The following is a 17,614-nucleotide window of genomic DNA, read 5'->3' as shown; positions in this document are numbered from 1 at the left end:
ACAGAGCAAGTGAATGATGGGAATATGGGCTTCCCTGGTGGCTCAGTCGGTAAAGAATCAGCCCACCAATGCAGGGGACCCAGTTCAATCCCTGGGTCGGGAAGGTCCGCTGGAGAAGGGAATGGCAACCCACTCCTGTATTCTGGCCTGGAAAGTCCCATGGACAGGGGAGCCTGGTGGGCTACAGTCCATGGGGTCGCAAAGAGTCAGACAAGACTTAGAAACTAAACCACCACCAGAGAGCTAAAGAAATATATTGGGTTTGATATCTGTCCGATGTGAAAGATGAATGGAATGGTTGGTATATTGTTATCTGTTTATTATTCACACCATGCCCTGTTCCAAAAAGGATGGAAGGAAGCAGGATGGCTGCAGGACCATCTCCCTGGGAGTGTTAAGGAGTTCACGTCCACTTAGAGACACTGGTTTAGGAGACTTGGACAGTCTGGAGGAGGGAAGAGTGCTAAGAAAAGCAGTGGCATCTTATCCTATCTCATCTTCCATCTCCTCACTCGTGGGCCCTACTTCAGGAGTAAGCCTAAACCATGGTATTTTCTTGATTTTTTTCTCCTCCATGAAGGCAGGGTGCCTGTCTTGTTCAAAACTATATTCCAAATGCCCAGCTAATTCCAAATATTCTAACGAATAGCGGAAGGATGCAGCAGGGGAAGGTTAGCAGTAAAGCAGGAGCGGGTTAATTCCCAGGAAGGCACACCATCCCACCCTCCTTTCCTCCCCCTGGTGCCTACTGCAGTAAAGAGTCTGGTCTTCTCTGAAGGGCTCTGGCCGGGCCTGGGGCCTCCAGTGGAGACGAGGCAGCTCACACAGTCTGTAGGTGGGGGCCCACTGCTAGCTGCAGGCTCCGGGCTCTGCCCCGCCATCATGGCCTCCATCCTCCTCCTCGTCAGACTGTGCCAGGGGCGTGTCTGCTCCGCCGTCACTGGCATCGGGGCTGTGCAGGTTGGTGGAGGAGTCGGAGGACGAGGAGGAAGTACGAGACGTCGTCCTGTCTGGCGTGGGCACCGGCAGGCTCGGCTCCTCAGGACAGTCGTCCGCCCCTGCCCAGGGAGAAGAGCCGGTCATGGCCACGAACAGGGGTTCAGAGGACTCTCGGAGAGGATGTGGCCGGGAGACACTGAGGCCCAGGGAGTTGGCCAGTCACCCCGCCAGTCTCCTGGCTCCCAGTTCCCCTCACTTCACTAAGCTCTAGAGTCGAATCAATCAAGTTGCAAGTTCAAGTTCTAGCTACGTCACTTCACTTCCATGCTACTGAGAAGCTTTAGGCGAGTCACTTCCCCTCTCAAGGACTCTGCTCCTCCTCTGTAAAAAAGGGGGCGCCAACATTCCAGAGGGGTTCTCAGGACAAAATGTGAGAATGTTTATAAAATATCTGGCACACACACACACACACACACACAAAATGTCTGGCACATAATATGCCATCAATAATAGCAGCACTTTTAAGTAAGACAGTATCCACTAATATCTTACAGGTTAAGCATGTGGGCTTTGCAGCTTTTCCACTTTCTGGCTCTATGACAATTTCTCTGAGTCTAAGATACTTCTTTCATATATATATATATATAATTATACATATATAGTATGACATGTGAGATCTTAGTTCCCCAACCAGGGTTCAAATCCATGCCCCCTGTGGTGGAACGCACAGAGTCTTAACCACTGGATCACCGGGGAAGTCCCTCTAATGGCTTTCTTTATAAGATGGGAATAATCCCACCAGCCCTAATAGGACACAGTAAGGATTGAGATAATACATGTAAAATTCGTTAGCACGGTATTAGAAACCTAATAAAGTGCTAAATAAATATTAAGATGACTAAAACTGCTTCAGTTGTCTAAAGATCATATTTTTACATTATTTATTATGTTAACTAATTACATTGATTTCACAAATAAAAAAAATTGACAAAGACTAAGGCAGTTGGGCCTTCTGAGAGGTTTGGATTAGGAATCTGTAACCCAGCTTCCCCCAAGGTCAGCTTCCCTAAAATCAGGACAAGCAGCTGCTTCGTGGGTGGAGGAGCCCACGCCCAGCCCCTCAGTGCAGACTCCCCCACCCAGCTTTGACATCCAGCTCTGACCAACCAGTGCCCACGGGCCCAAAGCAGAGGGGCATACCAGACGTCTGCGGGGTTGGTGGAGGGTCTTCACAAGGCAAGAACACGTCTGCTCCATCTTGATCCCCCAAGTCGATAAGCTCCACTTGCTCAAGTGTGTCCACATTCACCTCCATGGATGAGATACTACCTATGGGGGCTGCAGATCAAGAAGGGGGCAAGTTGGGAGGAGCCAGGCCAACACTGATCAGATGGTCAGAGACATCGGTCAGGTCTGGAGATAGATGTTTAAATGGCCCAGAAAACCATCAGGGAGGGACCAAGGTCCAGGACTATAGGACTTCCTCCCTGCCCCGCCCCAGTCCCTTTTCCCAGGACTCAGAACTCACGTCTGTGCGACTCAAGATGCAGGTGGGACAGGGGGAAGACAAACTCCGTCTCAGGCTGTAAAATGTCCTCGAAGAATTTCTGCCGCTCCCGAAGCCGGAGCTGCTGGCGCTCCAAGGCTGCCCGCGGATTTGGGTCCATGTCAGCTCCTAGAATAGCAAGGAGAGCTGTGAATCGGAGAGGGGACTCCGTAGGGGCCTGGGCTTGGGGAGCCCCCCTGCAGTCAGGATCCCAGCAGTGGGGCCTCTGGCTGCAGCCTGGACACTCCTGGACTTCACTCCCTCTTTCCCTTCCCTGAAACAAAATCCACTACCACAAAGTTCAAGTCTCACGCAGAGGCAGGGCTGACCCTAGCTCCACAAAGGGGATGTTAGTTCCAGGCACAGCAAGAGAGGCTCCTCTGTATTCAGGGAACACAGCCAATGGCCACGTCTCAGGATCATGCCCTTCGGAGAGGGGCTGGAGGGGCTGGCTCAGCTCAAATGGGGGAGGCATTTTTTCCACTTAATGGACCCAGCCTCTCCTTGGAAGGCGGGGAGAGAGGACAGAATAGAGATCTGAGAGAGGAAGGTCCCTTCTCTAGTGCAGCAACTCCGGTTCCCCTCCTCCCCCGCCATCCTTTAAAACCCAGACAAAAGCTAAAGCACCCCCCTCCTACTCTCTCTCTCTCTCTCTCTACACACACACACACACACACTATCTATCACCTGCATCCCCTCCAAACCCTGCTCTTAAGCCACAGACTTGACTTCTAGACTTGGCTCTGTCCTTAAGAAAGACATCTTTCTAGCCTCAGTCTGCGCATCTGAAAATGGCATCGTCCTCCTACCTGCCTCTAAACACAAGGCACAGCTCCTGAGGGTGTTGTGTAAAAACCTTCTGCGGTCCCCGAGCTATTTAGAGGACATCATCTCTTCTCTGCCTCCCACAGCTCTTTATTTGAGCTCCTCTCCTCTGACACATCTCACTGGCCGATCTCCCCACTAGTCAGGGAGTAGCAACTGGAAGGGTGCGATTCAGCCCAGGCCCTCTAGCCCCCCGTGCTGAGAGCTTTCCAGAACCCCCTTCACTCCGATTCGCTCCGCATCCCTTCCTGAGCCCATCACCGGAGGCAAGGCAGTATCTAGCTGGAGGACCAGATCGTCATCCTCCGCAGATTGCCTTCCCCGCCTCATCTGGACTCGGCATATCCGAGATCCTGGCCAGTCCACTGGGCGCTAAGGGTGGGCCACGAGCGATCCAAACCCCTAGAGGGGCCAGGCAGAGCCAAGGAAGTGGAGGGAGACCATGCGGCCAGAGCTGGCCGCGGAGGAGGGAGACACTGACGCTGATTCCTGGGAAAGGCTCTTAGAGCTGCCGCCCAGGTCACACCGCTAAAAATACCCAGGGCCCCTGGGGCTGTCTGCTCCGGCGGGGGGGAGGGGGGGGGCAAGGAAGGGCGAGCAAGAGGGTTGGGGAACTGGAGGGGACCACGGGCTCCGGGACGCCCCCCTCTCTTTCCCTCTCGCCCCCTCAATCCCCGGAGACTGGAGGGGGCTGCCCGCCCCGGGGCGCCGCGGAGCTTAGCGCCGGGGAAGGGAAGGGGGGTTGTTTACGTAACTGAAGGTGCAGGGGAGAGGAGTGGAGGGAGCTGAAAAGATTTGCGGGGTCGAAGGCGGCCAGGGGCCCGGCCCGTGGTGCAGAGAGCTCCCTCTCGGTCCTGCCCCACCCAAAGTGGAGTCAGAGCGAGCGAAAGAATTCCCTAAAAGGGGACACGCCGCGACCCTGGGGGAAGCGGGGAAGACGGAGGGGGGCCCCCGGGGGCTGCACTCACGCTCGCCTCCCCACCCCCCGACCCCCCGGCCTCTCGTGGCACCTGCGCCTGCCCGGCGGAGCCCCTACCTGCCGCGCCCGGCGCCCCCGCTGACTCAGGCTGTCCGCTCCGGAGCGGCGGCGGCGGCGGGGGCGTGGGAGCCGGCCGCGCCGGCCGGGGTGGGGCTGCGCCGCCGGGTCTCCCCGGGGACGGACGGGCCCCAGGAGCCGGGAACGAGGAAGCGGCGGCGGGCGGAAGTGGGGGAGGGGCGGCGGCGGGCACACGCGCTCCTTGCCGGGTGCCGGGCGGCCGCCGGGAGCCCCCACGGGCGCGGGCGCTCGCAGTTCCAGGGCGGGCAAAAAGTTCCAGGCACGCGTTCCGCCCCGCCACTCGCCGGGCCCCCTGGATGCTCCGCCCGGCTCCGCGCGCTCCCGGACACTTGCTGCGCCCCGCCGGCCCGCGGGGACACGGACCCCCGAACCCCGCCTCTCCCCGACCCCCCCGGGAGGCCCCGACGCAACCTCCGCTCGCCGGCACCCGGACTCCCCGCACCCTCGGCCATGCTCCGCACTTTGAGGCACGCACCCCTCGAGAAGGCGCTCGAGCGGCAAGAGGGTCTAGGGACCCGCGGCCGCCCATCAAGGCAGGTGCACAGCGGCGGGGGCCCCCTGCCCCTGGGACTCACCCCCACAGCCCACGGTTCCTGGCTCCGGGACGATCAGAGCCGCCGCCCAGCTTTCCAGAGCACTGGGCGGGGTGGGCTCCGGGACAGGGCGGGTCGGGGGTGGAGGGGTGGGCCACTGCGCCGCGCCCCCAGACGCCGGCGGGGAGCCAAGTCCTCCGGAGTGCCGAGAGGGGCGCTGCACGTCCCGGCCGGCGCGGGTGGAGGAGTGAGACGGAAACCGTGGGCCCAGAGGGGAAAGGCTTGCCCCTCTCGCGGTGCCTCCCGGCTCAGACTAGGGCCAGACGCTCCTCCTGGACCGAGGCTCTCTGTTCATTCTCGTTCTCCTCCTCCCTTCCACCCGGCGCCCGCATGTAGATCCAGAAACCTCCCGGTTCGGGGTGCGGGGCCGTCGGTCAGAGATGCTTCTGCCGTGGGGTTACTCGATCCTTCATTCAGCAAGCATCCACGAGCAAGCCAGAAACTAGGAGTCATCCCTGCCTTCTCCCTGTCCTTCGCTGCCCACATTAAAACATCTCGATTAACTTCGATTCTCTTTCCCAAATAATCTTGGCAATCCACCGTTCGCCTCCGTTTTCACCACCAACCCTCGCTTCTGGTGCTCTGGTCCGCTACGCTCCATCCCCCACAGCAGTCAGTCATCACTGTAGAGTCCAGAGCACTGACCAGTGACCCACATGGTCATTTCAACACGCAGGTCTGAGAGGGGTGAAATGGGGAGGGAGCGGGGAGTCAAGAGGGAGGGGACATATGTATACCTATGGCTGATTCATGTTGATGTTTGGCGGAAGCCAACACAACATCGTAAAGCAATTATCCTTCCATTTAAAATAAATAAACGTTTAAGAAACACACAGGTCTGCTGCGCCACCCTTTGTGAGAATGAAATCCGGGTGCTGATATCTAAGCTTAAATCCCTCCTTCGTTAGAACGAAATGCAGGTGCTGGTATCTGAGCTGAGTCTTAAATGAGTTCAACTGGCGGAGAAGAGGGGGAAGGGCATACAGTAGGCAGGAGCGGAGAGGTGGGGGTGGGGGGGCGGTGTGAAGAGTTGTGACCCATTCAGGCTTCTCTGTCAGGGGACCAGCAACTCTGTACAAATACCTAAAGTTCTGCCTCTCCTATTGTACTGAGATCTCCAAACCATCCTGGGAAATAAATACAGCAGGCAACTTTCCCATTATTTTACAAGCAAGGAAACTAGTTTGTGGCCAGCAAGAAGTGCAGGAGTCAGAAGCACAGGCCTGGGAACCAGGCCCTCTTGAGTTGTAAACCTAGCTCTGGTATCTAGCCAGCTGTGTAAACAATTTCTCTGATCCTTGCTTTCTTTGCCTATTAGGTAGGAATAATTAATCCCTACCTCCTGTGAGATAATTCATAAAAAATGCTAAGTGCAGGGCTCGGCACTCTGGAGATGCTCAGTAAACATTAGCTGTTTTGATTGTAATCGCTCCTGAGAAACGGAGGCAACTGCTTTCTTCCACGAATTTCTGAAATTATAGGAAGTATGCTCTAATCTTCTACAGAGCTTATTATGTGCCTGTCACTGTTCTAAGTGCTTTGCATGTATTAACTCTTTTAATCCTCTTAATAATCCTGTGAGGTAAATGCTGTTTTTCACTTCCATTTTACAGGTACAGAAACTGAGACATAGAAAGGTGAAGGGACTTGTCCAACTGAGTGATGGAGCAGGAATTTAAAGCCAGGGTGGCTCAGCAGTAAAGAATTCGTCTGCAGTGAAGGAGACCCAAGAGACATGAGTTCTAAATCCCCGGGGGAAGATCCCATGGAGGAGATGGTCACCTGCTCCAGTATCCGTGCCTGGGAAATCCCATGGACAGAGGAGTCTGGGGAGCTACAGTACACGGGGTTGCAAAGGGTCGAACACGACTCAGCACAGCACAGGGCTCCACAGCCTGTGCTTAAAACCACGACTCGCAGTCTGCTCCCCTTTGATCCTGTCGCAGTTTTCATCTTCCAAGAAATATTTTGGTCAGTTTCACTCATTAATGGATGGAGTAGATACTTGGTCCCAGTTTCGAGCACAGAGGAATGAGGGCAAGTCAAAAGTACAGTGGCTAAGAGCTCAGTTCCCCCTTTTCAGGCCTATCCTTGAGAACAGGAATGCATGGATTATTTTGAGGTGCCCCCAGCATGGTAACAGATCAGGAACCTCTCTGTCCCTTCTGTTTGCCAGGTATTTGCCACATAGAAGGGTGGAGGTGGGGGAAACATCCAGGTTAGAAATAATTTAGGGGCTAAGCTGGAAGGGCCTTTGCCAACAAAGGTCCAATCAGGTCCGACTAGTCAAAGCTATGGTTTTTCCAGCAATTATGTATGGATGTGAGAGTTGGACTAATAAAGAAAGCTGAGCGCTGAAGAACTGATGCTTTTGAACTGTGATGTTGGAGAAGACTCTTAAGAGTCCCTTGGACTGCAAGGAGATCAAACCAATCCATCCTAAAGGAAATCAGTCCTGAATATTCATTGGAAGGGCTGATGCTGAAGCTGAAACTCCAATACTCTGGCCACCTGATGCGAAGAACTGACTCGTTTGAAAAGACCCTGATGCTGGGAAAGACTGAAGGCAGGAGAAGGGGACGACAGAGGATGCGTTGGTTGGATGGCATCACTGACTCAATGGACATGAGTTTGAGTAAACTCTGGGAGTTGGTGATGGACAGGGAGGCCTGGCGTTGTGCGGTTCATGGGGTCACAAAGAGTTGGACACGACTGAGCAACTGAACTGAAGCTGGAAGGGTGTCAGTCACGAGGAAGGCCTAGGCAGCAGACCTAAGGGTGGACGGCAGGAGTTGAAAGGAGCAGTGAGAGAGTAGATGGCTTAGACTTCTGGCTTCCATCTAGGATGCTGAAAGCTGGGAAGAGCATCCTACCACACTAAAAACAATTTTTTTAATTGTTAGGTAATTTGTAAAATTATTAGTTTTGTTGACCCCATCAGTGAGCTGAGGTTGCCGAGCAACTGATTAGCCTGAATTATTCCAAAGAAGGGCAGTCGCCTCCAAGAAGTAGGATATAGGCACTGGCACACCTATGAAGTTGGAGAAAGGGAACAGGTAAACAGGTAAGAAGAGTTCAACTACAAGTTTTATTGCTAAAGGCCCGGTGACGCTATGAGAGGTATGAGAGGATAGAATCCATGGGAGTCACAGACACTAAAAGTAATCATAGAAACAAAACAAATCAAAACCAAATTTTGTTCAACTCCTGACAAGATTGACTCAATTCTTTACACTAACAGCCTAAGAAGAAGAGATATACAGATTTCCAAGCAAAAATAATACTGAGCTCAGTCTCTGCTGTTCTACACATTATGTTCAGAAATAAAAAAGTTACAACACACACATAAAAAGGAACATAACAAAAACAAAACAAAACAAAAACCCTATTTGTTAAGAGACAAAGTAATCAACAGAACCAGACTCCAGACTTAGATAACTCTCTGGAGTTATCTGCCAGAACATTTAAAACAACTATAACAGGATGTGAAAGACTGTGTTGGAAAATATGGACAACCTACAAAAACAGAAGGGGACTGTTAGCAGAGAGAAGAGGAGTATAAAAAGGAGTCATATGGAAAATTCTAGAAATTTTTAAAACAGGTAACAGAGACAAAGAATGCCCTTGTAGGCCTTATCAGTAAACTCAACACAGCTGAGGAAAGAATCAGTAAACTTTAAGATAGGTCAAGAGAGACTACCCAAGTGGAAACAGAAAAGAGTGAAACGAAAGAAACCCAAAAGAGGGACTTCCCAGTGGTCCAGTGGCTAAGACTCTGCACTCCCAATGTAGGGGGCCTGGGGTCAGTCCCTGGTCTGGGAACTAGATCCCACTTGCTGCAACTAAGAGTTTAAATGCTGCAACTAAAGATCTTGAATGCCACAATAAAGATCAAAGATCCTGAGTGCCACAAGTAAGACCTGGTGCAGGCAAATAAGTATTTTGAAAACCTGGAAGATTCAAAGCTAACACCAGCATAATTTGAATCACACACACACACACACACACACACACACACACACACACACTATTAATAGAAATAATGGTCAATAATTTTCCCAAAATAATGAAATGACCACAGAGCCAAGAAATGCACAGAATCAAAAAAAAAAATTAAATACCAGTAGAGAGGACTTCCCTGGTGGCGCAGAGGATAAGAACCCAGCTGCTAATGCAGGGCACACTAAAGTGCCAAGCCCTGGTGTGGGAAGAGTCCACATGCTACCGAGCACCGAAGTCCATGGGCCACAACTACCGAGACGCGTGCTGCAACTCCTGAAGCCCACCCACCTGGAGCCTGTGCTCCGAAGCAAGAAAAACCACTGCAGTGAGAAGCCTGCACAATGCAACAAGAGAAAGCCCGCTTGCAGCAACTAAAACCCAGCAGAGCCAAAAATAATAAATAAATAAATAAGTTTTAAAAAGCAGACTTCAAAAGGATTGTTACCAAGGATGAAGAGGAACATTACCTAATGATAAAAGGTTGCTCATTTCAGCAAGAAGACTTAGCAATCATAAATGTGTATGTGTACATCTAGTAACAGAGCTTCAAAAGCATGAGCTAAAAATAGACCTAAAATAAGAAAGAAAAATCCATAATACAGTTAGAGGATTCAAAGCTTCTCTCTCAGTAATCAATGAAACAAGTAGACAGAAAGAAAAAGTAAGAATACAGAAATCTGGAAGACTATTAACTAGCTGTTCTGATTGACATTTTTATAGCACTTTACCAGCAGAGTAAACATTCTTTTCAACTGCACAAAAACATTCACCAAGATACATCATCTTCTGGGCCATAAAACAAACCTCAACAAATTTAAAAATTTAAATCATAAAAAACATATTTTGTGACTATAAAAGAATGAAAATATAAGTAACAACAGAAAGAGATCTGGGAAACACCCCAATACTTGAAATAGAACACAAGACTTCCAAATAACCTTTAACGAGTCAAAGATAAAGTCCAAAAGGAAATTAGAAAAATATCTTGATTGAATAAAATTGAACTGTTGCAACCAGCCACCAAAAAAGCTCCCAATGTTCCTTGCCTTCTGTTTATTCATACTTTTGTATAGCTTTCTTCTGCACGCTATCAAAGTTATTCTATGTGACCAATAAAACATGGCAGATGGTACATCATGTCCATAAAAAATTTTTAAAGACCACAACTTCCATCATGGGTGTGTATTCTCTCTGTTGTTTGGATCACTCACTCTGGGGGAAGCCAACTATTATGTTTTCAACAGCCCTATTGAGAGGCCCACATGGCAAGAAACTGAAGTTCCAGCCAACAGCCAGTGAAGATCAGAGGCCAGCCAGCAATCCAGGAGTGATCATGGAAACTGACTCACTGACCCCAGTAGAGCCTTAAGATGACTGGAGCCTCGGCCAGTAGCTCGGCTGCAACTTCAGCAGTGACTGAGGCAGAACCACCCAGCTGGAGCAGTCCTGGATTCCTGATGCCAGAACCTTTGAGATGATAAATACTTCTTGTTTTGAACTGCTAAATTAACACATGTGGGGATTTGGGTATTGGGTAGGGTGCAGCTGTAACAGCACTCTGAAGTGTGGGATTAGCAGTGGACCGATCTAGACTCGGGAAGAGTGTACTGAAAGCTCAACATGCTTTGAAAAGGCTGCGAATAGAAGCCTCGAACCTGGGCCTCCTGCACTGGGAGGGCAAAGTCTTACCCACTGGACCATCAGGGAAGTCCCCATCCAGCATTTTTTTTTAATTAACTTATTTATTTTAATTGGAGGCTAATTACTTTACAATTTGTAGTGGTTTTTGCCATACCCCGACATGAATCAGCCATGGGTGTACATGTGTCCCCCATCCTGAACCCCCTTCCCACCTCCCTCCCCCTCCTATCCCTCAGGGTTATTCCAGTGCACCAGCCCTGAGCACCCTGTCTCGTGCATCGAAACTGGACTGGTGATCTATTTCACATATGATAACATACATGTTTCAATGCTCTTCTCTCAAATCATCCCACCCTCGCCTTCTCCCACAGAGTACAAAAGACTGTTCTTTACATCTGTGTCTCTTTTGCTGTCTCACATGTAGCCTGCCCAGCATTTTAAAGTGCATTTAGTGAGAGAGGTGGGGCTTCCCTGGTGGCTCAGTGGTAAAGTATCCACCTGCCAATGCAGGAGACCTGGGTTCCATCCCTGGGTCAGGAAGATCCCCTGGAGTTGGAAATGGCAACCCACTCCAGGATGCTGGCCTGGAGAATCCAAGGACACAGGTGCCTGGCAGGCTACAGTCCATGGGATTGCAAAGAGTCGGACATGACAGCATGTGCACACTCAATGGGGGGCGGGGGGCGGGGGGTGGAGAGGAATACATCTACTCCATCTTGTTCAGAACCAGAAATCCTCATTTTATGTTCTCTTTAACCCTATAAGTCCAAGTGAGAATACTTCTGGATATAGAATCCTTTTAAGCTCTTGTGGGTCACTGTGAGTCTTATTCAGGTCCATGCTATTAGACAAAAGCTATGCCTGCGATTCCTCTGAGATAAGCCTTTCTCTTTTAGGCTTCTGCTGAATTGGCTGACAGTCAACACCCTTGAGCTTTCTAGGATTCCTCTTGCTTGATTCAGAGGATCTGTGAGGCACACCCATCATTTCTTTTGAGGTCTTTTATCTGATTGAAGACTACTCTGCTGCATTGCCTGAAATCTTCCCAAGATGCACACAAAAGATTTGATAGTTACATTCTCACTTTCCTTTGGCCATGTTTTTCTGATGCTGCTGTGGATTTGAGCTTTGCTGGAAAACCATTCTTTAAAGTTACTATCATTTGCCAGGTAGAGGGGCTGAGAATTTTCGACCACAAAGTCCTGGCTCCTTCATGTTTAACAGTTCTTCCTTTTAGCTCAGGATTTCTCAACCTCAGCACTATTGACATCTCAGGCAGGATAATTCTTTTTATTTATTTATTGGTTATGCAGGGTCTTCATTGCTTCCTGCAGGCTTTCTCTAGTTGCAGTGAGTAGGGGATACTCTCCAGTTCAGTGCACAAGCTTCTCCTTGCCGTGGCTCCTCTTGTTTCGGAGCATGGGCTCTAGATGTGTGGGCTTCAGTAGCTGCAGCACACTGGCTCGAGAGCTCGGGCTCAGTAGTTGTGGTCCATGGGCTTAGTTGCTTCATGACATGCGGAATCTTCCCAGACCAGGGATGGAACTCATGTTCCCTGCATTGGTGGCACATTCTTGTCCACTGTACCACCAGGGAAGTCCCAGGAGGGAGGAGGTGGTGCTGAGAGGGGTTTGCCCATTATAGAACATTCAGCAGCATCCCCAGCCTCTACTAACTAGATGCCAGGGGCAACCTCTCCAGGTCTGACAACCAGAAATGTCTCCAGACATTGACAAAGGTCTCCCCAGGAGGCTCCATCACGCTCACTTGAGAACTGCTGCCATTTCCCTACCACCTCTTGTGTTTTACTATAAGCAGCCAAGAAGACAGCAAGTTGCACCTTTAACACGTGATTTGGAAATATCTTTAGCTGGATCCAGGCATGTTTTCTGCCTTCCACTTTACCCCGCGTGCCGCCAATAAAAGATCCCATGTGCCACAATGGAGAGCCAATAAAAGATCCCATGTGCCACAATGGAGAGCTGGCACAGTCAAATAAATACAAGAGAGGCGATCATTCCTAAGAGTTCTCATCACAAGGGGAAAACAGGTTTGTTTGTTTGTTTGTTTTTAAGTAAACAGATGTGGGAAGAAAATACCTGCAAATCACACATCTTACAAAGGGACTCATCTAGTCTGTATAAAGAACACTCAAAACTCAACAGTGAAAAAACAAACAATCCAGTTGAAAATGAGCAAAAGATTTGAACAGACATTTCACCACAGAGCATACAGAGATGGCAACACATTAAAATATGCTCCACATCAATAGCCAATAGGGAAATGCAAATTAAAAGCACTGTGCATCCATTTTATACCAGTTAATTAAAAGTTAGTGACCATACTAAAAGCAGGTCAGGATGCAGAGAAGCTAGACCATTCAAACCTTGCTGATGGGAATGTAAAATGATATAGTCCCTCTGGAAAATAGATCAGCGGTTCCTTAGAAAACCTAAACACATACTTACCATATGATCTAGCAATCATCCTCCTTGACACTTATTACAGAGAAATTAAACTATGTCCCTGTAAAACCTGTACATGAGTGCTCCTGCCAGTTTTATTTGTAACAGCCCTAAAAGAGAAACAACCCAAATGTTCTTCAGTGGATGAAAGGTTAAACAAATCATGGCACATTCCTACCGTGGAATAATACTCAGCCAAAAAGGAACAAATTATTGATACACACAACTGGATGGATATCAAGAGCGTTATTTTGAGTTGGGGGGGGGGGAGCACCAGGCTTGAAATGTTCCATATTGTATGATTCCATTTATATAGTATAATGCTGTTGAAATAACAAAAATATAGAAATGGAGATGGGTTGCCAGGGGTCAGGGGTCAGAGGAAAGAGGGTGTGGGCGTGGCTATAAACAGCATTTGTGAGCCTGGGATGATGGAACACCTCTGTATCTTGATTGTGGTGGGGGTTACATGGATCTATAAGTGGTTCTGACATTGGAATACAGTTATTCAAGATGTTACCCTTCATGGGTGGGGAATGAGAGGACGAGATACAGGACCTCTTATTATATTTTTTGGGAATTTCCTGTGAATCTATAATGTTTTTTTTTCTTTTTATAAAAGGAACTGTTACACCTGCAACAACTTGGATGAGTCTCCACAGCATTATCCTGAATGAAAAAAGTCCATCTCGAAAGGTTACATACTGTGGGATCCTACTCACATAACATTCTTGAAACAACAAAATTGCAGAAATGGAGAATGATCAGTGATTTCTAGGGATGAGGCATGAGATTGTGGGGAGAGGGGCAGATTAACACAAGAGAGATGTTCATGGTGATGGAACACACACACACAAATGAGCGCAGGTAAAACTGACAAAATCTGAGTTAGGTCTGTCTATTGTATTTACATCAATTTCCTGGCTGAAATATTGCACTGATATACCCAACATATGTAAATCTCAAATGCATTGTGTTAAGTGAATGAATTCTATTCAAAAGTCTATAAGCTATAGGATTCCATTTATATAATGTTCTGGAAAAGGTAAAGCTACAGGGACTGAAAATACATCCGTTGCTGCCAGGGTTGTGGGTGGGACAAGGAGTTAACTACAAATAGATTACACAAGAGAATTTAGGGAGGTTATGAAACCATTCTACACATTGACTGTGGTGTTTGTACAATAACATGCACTTACCATAGAACTGTACACTAAAAAGGGTGAATTTTACCATATATAGGTGCTTCCCTGGTGTCTCAGACAGAAAAGAATCTGCCTGCAATGCAGGAAATCTGGGTTTGATCCCTGGGTGGGGAAGATTCCCTTGAGAAGGGAATGGCTACCCACTCTAGTATTCTTGCCTGGAGAATTCCATGGACAGAGGAGCCTGGCAGGTTACAGTTCACGGGGTCGCAAAGAGTCAGATACAACTGAACAACTAACACACACTGTGAAACAAAACCACCACAAAAAAGACTAGATCCACAACCACTAGTACAGCTGTTGTAGAAAGAAAGAAAGAGAGAAGGAAAGACAGGGAGGGAGGAAGGAGGGAAGAAAAGAGGGAAAAAAGGAGGGAAGGAAGAATGAAAAATAACAACTCTTGGTGAGGATGTGGTGAAATTGAAATGTTGGTGGGAATGTAAAATAGTGCAGCCACTATAGAAAAAGTTATGGTGGGTCCACAAGAAATTAAAATTAGAATTACCATATGGTCCAGCAATTCTATTTGTGAGTTTATACTCAAAAGAATTTAAAGCAGGGTCTAGAAGAGAGATATCTGGACACCCACGTTCACAGCAGCATTATTCACGGAAGCCAAAAAGGTGGATGCAACCCAAGTGCCCACCAAGGGATGAGCAGATAAAATATGGTCTATACTTGCAAGAGGATAGTATCCAGCCCTAAAGGAAGGGAATTCTGGCACAAGCTGTAACATGATGAACCTTGAGGACATTATGCTGAATGAAATAGGCCATCACAGCAGGGCACACAGTGTGTGATTCCATTCACATGAGGTACCTGGAGCAAATTCATAGAGACAGAAAGTAGAATGGTGCTTGCCGGGGTGGAGGGGGCTAGGGAATGGAGAGCTGTTGTTTAACGAGTGTTGAATTTCCATTTTGTGGGATGAAAAGAGTCTGGGAGCCGGATGGTGGTGATAGTTGCATAATAATGTGAAAGTACTGGACCCTACTGAACTGCCCACTTAAAATGATTAATGGTCAATGTTATGTGTATTTTACCACAACTAAGAAAAAAGAAAGTGGTGGTTTCTCACTGAAGTGCCTTGGATGTGATCCAGAAGGCTGACCAGCTGCGTGTCCTTGGGTATCGCTCTGCCCATAAATGGTTTTTACCGAGTAAATAGAAGAGATGAACAAGACTGAATATGGGGTGCTGCTTTAGGAGACGTTGTTGGGGTATGACATCCGGTCACGGAGAAAAACTCCTGCCCCCCTGGGGATGCACCCCCAAGCTTCCAAAGGGAGGAAAGGGAGTGACGGTGAAAAGAACCGGCTGGAACAGAATGCAGAGGCAGCCGGGCCAGCCGCCAGGGCCCACTCGAGCCCCGTCGCCTGGGAACACTCCCAAGGCCCTGACCCTCAGGACCAGCGCCAAGCCTCCCAGCCCGTGATGGGGCCTGTGTCTGGCTCACTCCCCCATATTTGGCCACCGCCTCTCTTGGCTGCTACCTTCTATTCCAGCACATGCCCCGCTTCCTCGTTCCCTCCCACACCTGTAATTTGAAAATGCACGAGCCCCACAGCCTTTTGCCTGGCGACCCTATTCTTCCTTTGTCACCTGTCGCCATCTCTACGAAGACTTCCCTGGCCTCCCCACGCTGCTCCTTAGTGTTCCAGCAGCCCGCTCACCATCACCCTTATCAGGGAGAATGCCATTTATTTTCACTTTTTCACAAAATACTTAGTGGGTACCTCCTGTCAGCCAGGCACTCTTCTAAGGCCCTGGGGGGTTAGCAATAAAGAGAACAGCCCCAAACCGCTGCCCTTGAGGAGCCCATGTTCTGGAGGGACCGCTCCCCCTCAGTGGAGGGGGACAGCGGACAGTGGACAGCGCACAGCAGGGCCCCAGCTGATGGTGCCCAGGTGGCAGGTGCAGAGGATCCTGATGCGGCCCACCAGAGTCCACCAGAGTCCAGGAAGAGCTGAGATTGTGCTGACAGGGAGAGGGAAGCCCGAGCAGGCGGAGGAGCCAGGAGAGGACTGAGGCAGACAGAGGTGGGGTGGGGTGTTCGCCTTGCCTTCCCTCCAAAGTCGCCTCCTCGTGTCTTCTCTGGTCCACAGCATCTTTTTTTTTGTTTTTACCACCCACTCACTTCCACCCTAATAAGAAAGGGCATGGCCATATAAGAAGCTGGGCAGCTTTCTGCTTTCGGCTCAGAGGAGGCAAAGGTGCAACTTTCTTCAATTGTCCCGAATCCAAGTTCAGCAGCCGCCTTCACCATGCCGCCAAAGTTTGACCCCAACGAGATCAAAGTCGTGTACCTGAGGTGCACTGGTGGGGAAGTCAGTGCCACATCTGCCCTGGCCCCCAAGATTGGCCCCCTGGGTCTGTCTCCAAAAACGGCTGGTGATGACATCACCAAGGCAACTGGTGATTGGAAGGGTCTGAGTATTACAGTGAAACTGATTCAGAACAGACAGGCCCAGATTGAGGTGGTACCTTCTGCTTCTGCCCTGATCATCAAAGCCCTCAAGGAACCACCAAGAGACAGAAAGAAGCAGAAAAACATTAAGCACAGTGGAACCATCACTTTTGATGAGATCGTCAACACTGCCCAGCAGATGCGGCATCAGTATCTAGCTAGAGAACTCTCTGGAACCATTAAAGAGATCACCCAGTCTGTGGGCTGCAATGTTGATGGCTGCCACCCTCATGACATCATAGATGACATCAACAGTGATGCTGTGGAGTGCCCAGCTAGTTAAGAACTGCAAAGGAAAAAGAAAAATAAAGGATTATTTGACAACCGAAAAAAAAAAAAAAGAAGTTGTGCAGTAGTTCTGGTCTTGGTCCACCTCCCCTAAAAGGCAGAGGTGAGCACCCCACATGCACGTACACCCCTCCATCTGGGTATGCTGTGGATTTGGTTCCCACACTTGCTGGGTTTCAAACTGGCCAACTTAGCGGGTGGTGAGGGAGAAGCTGTACGTCACAGGCTCTTCCAATTATTCAGATGCAGGCAGGTGGGCAGATTACTCAGAGCAGCCTGAGCTGTTCAAATCTCCCACGATCTGTCCCAGCCCCTCCACCAGGACTTTCTCTGCCCTCACCTTCTGCCACTACCTCTCTCCACTTCCCTCACCTCCTTCGGGTCTCTCCTCACATCTCATCTTGTCAGTGCAAGGGTCCTATTCCATTCTTTAAAAAGCTATTTATTTTGTATTGCAGTATAGATGATTAGCAATGTTGTGACAGTTTCAGGTGAGCAGCAAAGGGACTCAGCCATACATACACATGTATCCATTCTCCGAACTCCCTCCCATTCAGGCTGCCACGTAACATTGAGCAGAATTCCC

The 17,614-nt window shown here is 49.4% G+C and overlaps 4 protein-coding genes across 10 annotated transcripts in view; 2 read left to right on the top strand and 2 right to left on the bottom strand.

Annotated features, from left to right (window-relative positions):
• Positions 1 to 304: 304 nt before the first annotated feature.
• Positions 305 to 5,559, bottom strand: DBNDD2 (dysbindin domain containing 2). 6 transcript variants are annotated; one of them, XM_020911487.2, is made up of 4 exons: positions 4,943 to 5,559; positions 2,468 to 2,614; positions 2,140 to 2,277; positions 305 to 1,058 (listed from the first exon to the last, which is right to left on the bottom strand). In XM_020911487.2, exons 2-4 carry the CDS (start codon positions 2,604 to 2,606, stop codon positions 850 to 852), a joined length of 486 nt encoding a protein of 161 aa, XP_020767146.1. In that variant the 5' UTR covers positions 2,607 to 2,614; positions 4,943 to 5,559; the 3' UTR covers positions 305 to 849. The 6 variants fall into 6 exon arrangements, with proteins under 6 accessions (XP_020767146.1, XP_020767147.1, XP_020767149.1 ...); XM_020911488.2 differs by lacking the exon at positions 4,943 to 5,559 and adding an exon at positions 4,347 to 4,429; XM_020911490.2 differs by lacking the exon at positions 4,943 to 5,559 and adding an exon at positions 3,295 to 3,636.
• Positions 2,525 to 17,614, bottom strand: part of SYS1 (SYS1 golgi trafficking protein) — a 31,615-nt gene continuing 16,525 nt past the window's right edge. Inside the window, exon 4 of one of the 2 annotated variants that reach the window (XM_020911495.2) lies at positions 2,525 to 2,614. In XM_020911495.2, coding sequence (XP_020767154.1) covers positions 2,608 to 2,614 — 7 coding nt within the window. In that variant the 3' untranslated portion in view covers positions 2,525 to 2,607. Of the gene's footprint in view, positions 2,615 to 16,831; positions 17,027 to 17,614 lie in introns of those variants that run through there. The other variant, XM_020911496.2, reaches the window with a different exon arrangement.
• Positions 3,753 to 10,128, top strand: LOC139036532 (collagen alpha-1(I) chain-like). Its single transcript, XM_070471860.1, has 3 exons — positions 3,753 to 3,791; positions 4,071 to 4,900; positions 6,574 to 10,128. The coding sequence occupies exons 1-3, from the start codon at positions 3,753 to 3,755 to the stop codon at positions 6,584 to 6,586; spliced, it is 882 nt and encodes a 293-aa protein (XP_070327961.1). The 3' UTR covers positions 6,587 to 10,128.
• LOC139036788 (large ribosomal subunit protein uL11-like) lies at positions 16,523 to 17,048 on the top strand. Its single transcript, XM_070472692.1, has one exon. The coding sequence runs from the start codon at positions 16,538 to 16,540 to the stop codon at positions 17,021 to 17,023; it is 486 nt and encodes a 161-aa protein (XP_070328793.1). The 5' UTR covers positions 16,523 to 16,537; the 3' UTR covers positions 17,024 to 17,048.

Source organism: Odocoileus virginianus, chromosome 9 (assembly GCF_023699985.2).
Source record: "Odocoileus virginianus isolate 20LAN1187 ecotype Illinois chromosome 9, Ovbor_1.2, whole genome shotgun sequence".
NCBI lineage: Eukaryota > Metazoa > Chordata > Mammalia > Artiodactyla > Cervidae > Odocoileus > Odocoileus virginianus.
This window is presented reverse-complemented; position numbering and strand designations above follow the sequence as displayed.

Excerpts from the sequence above, each read along its gene's own strand:
- DBNDD2 (XM_020911487.2), bottom strand. The coding sequence starts at position 2,606 with ATGGACCCAAATCCGCGGGCAGCCTTGGAGCGCCAGCAGCTCCGGCTT. Across the intron at positions 2,278-2,467 it reads GCATCTTGAGTCGCACAGAC|CCCCCATAGGTAGTATCTCA; the intron begins GTGAGTTCTGAG and ends CTTGATCTGCAG. Across the intron at positions 1,059-2,139 it reads ACCAACCCCGCAGACGTCTG|GGGCGGACGACTGTCCTGAG; the intron begins GTATGCCCCTCT and ends CTCCCTGGGCAG.
- LOC139036532 (XM_070471860.1), top strand. The coding sequence starts at position 3,753 with ATGCGGCCAGAGCTGGCCGCGGAGGAGGGAGACACTGAC. Across the intron at positions 3,792-4,070 it reads CGGAGGAGGGAGACACTGAC|GTGCAGGGGAGAGGAGTGGA; the intron begins GCTGATTCCTGG and ends ACGTAACTGAAG.
- LOC139036788 (XM_070472692.1), top strand. The coding sequence starts at position 16,538 with ATGCCGCCAAAGTTTGACCCCAACGAGATCAAAGTCGTGTACCTGAGG.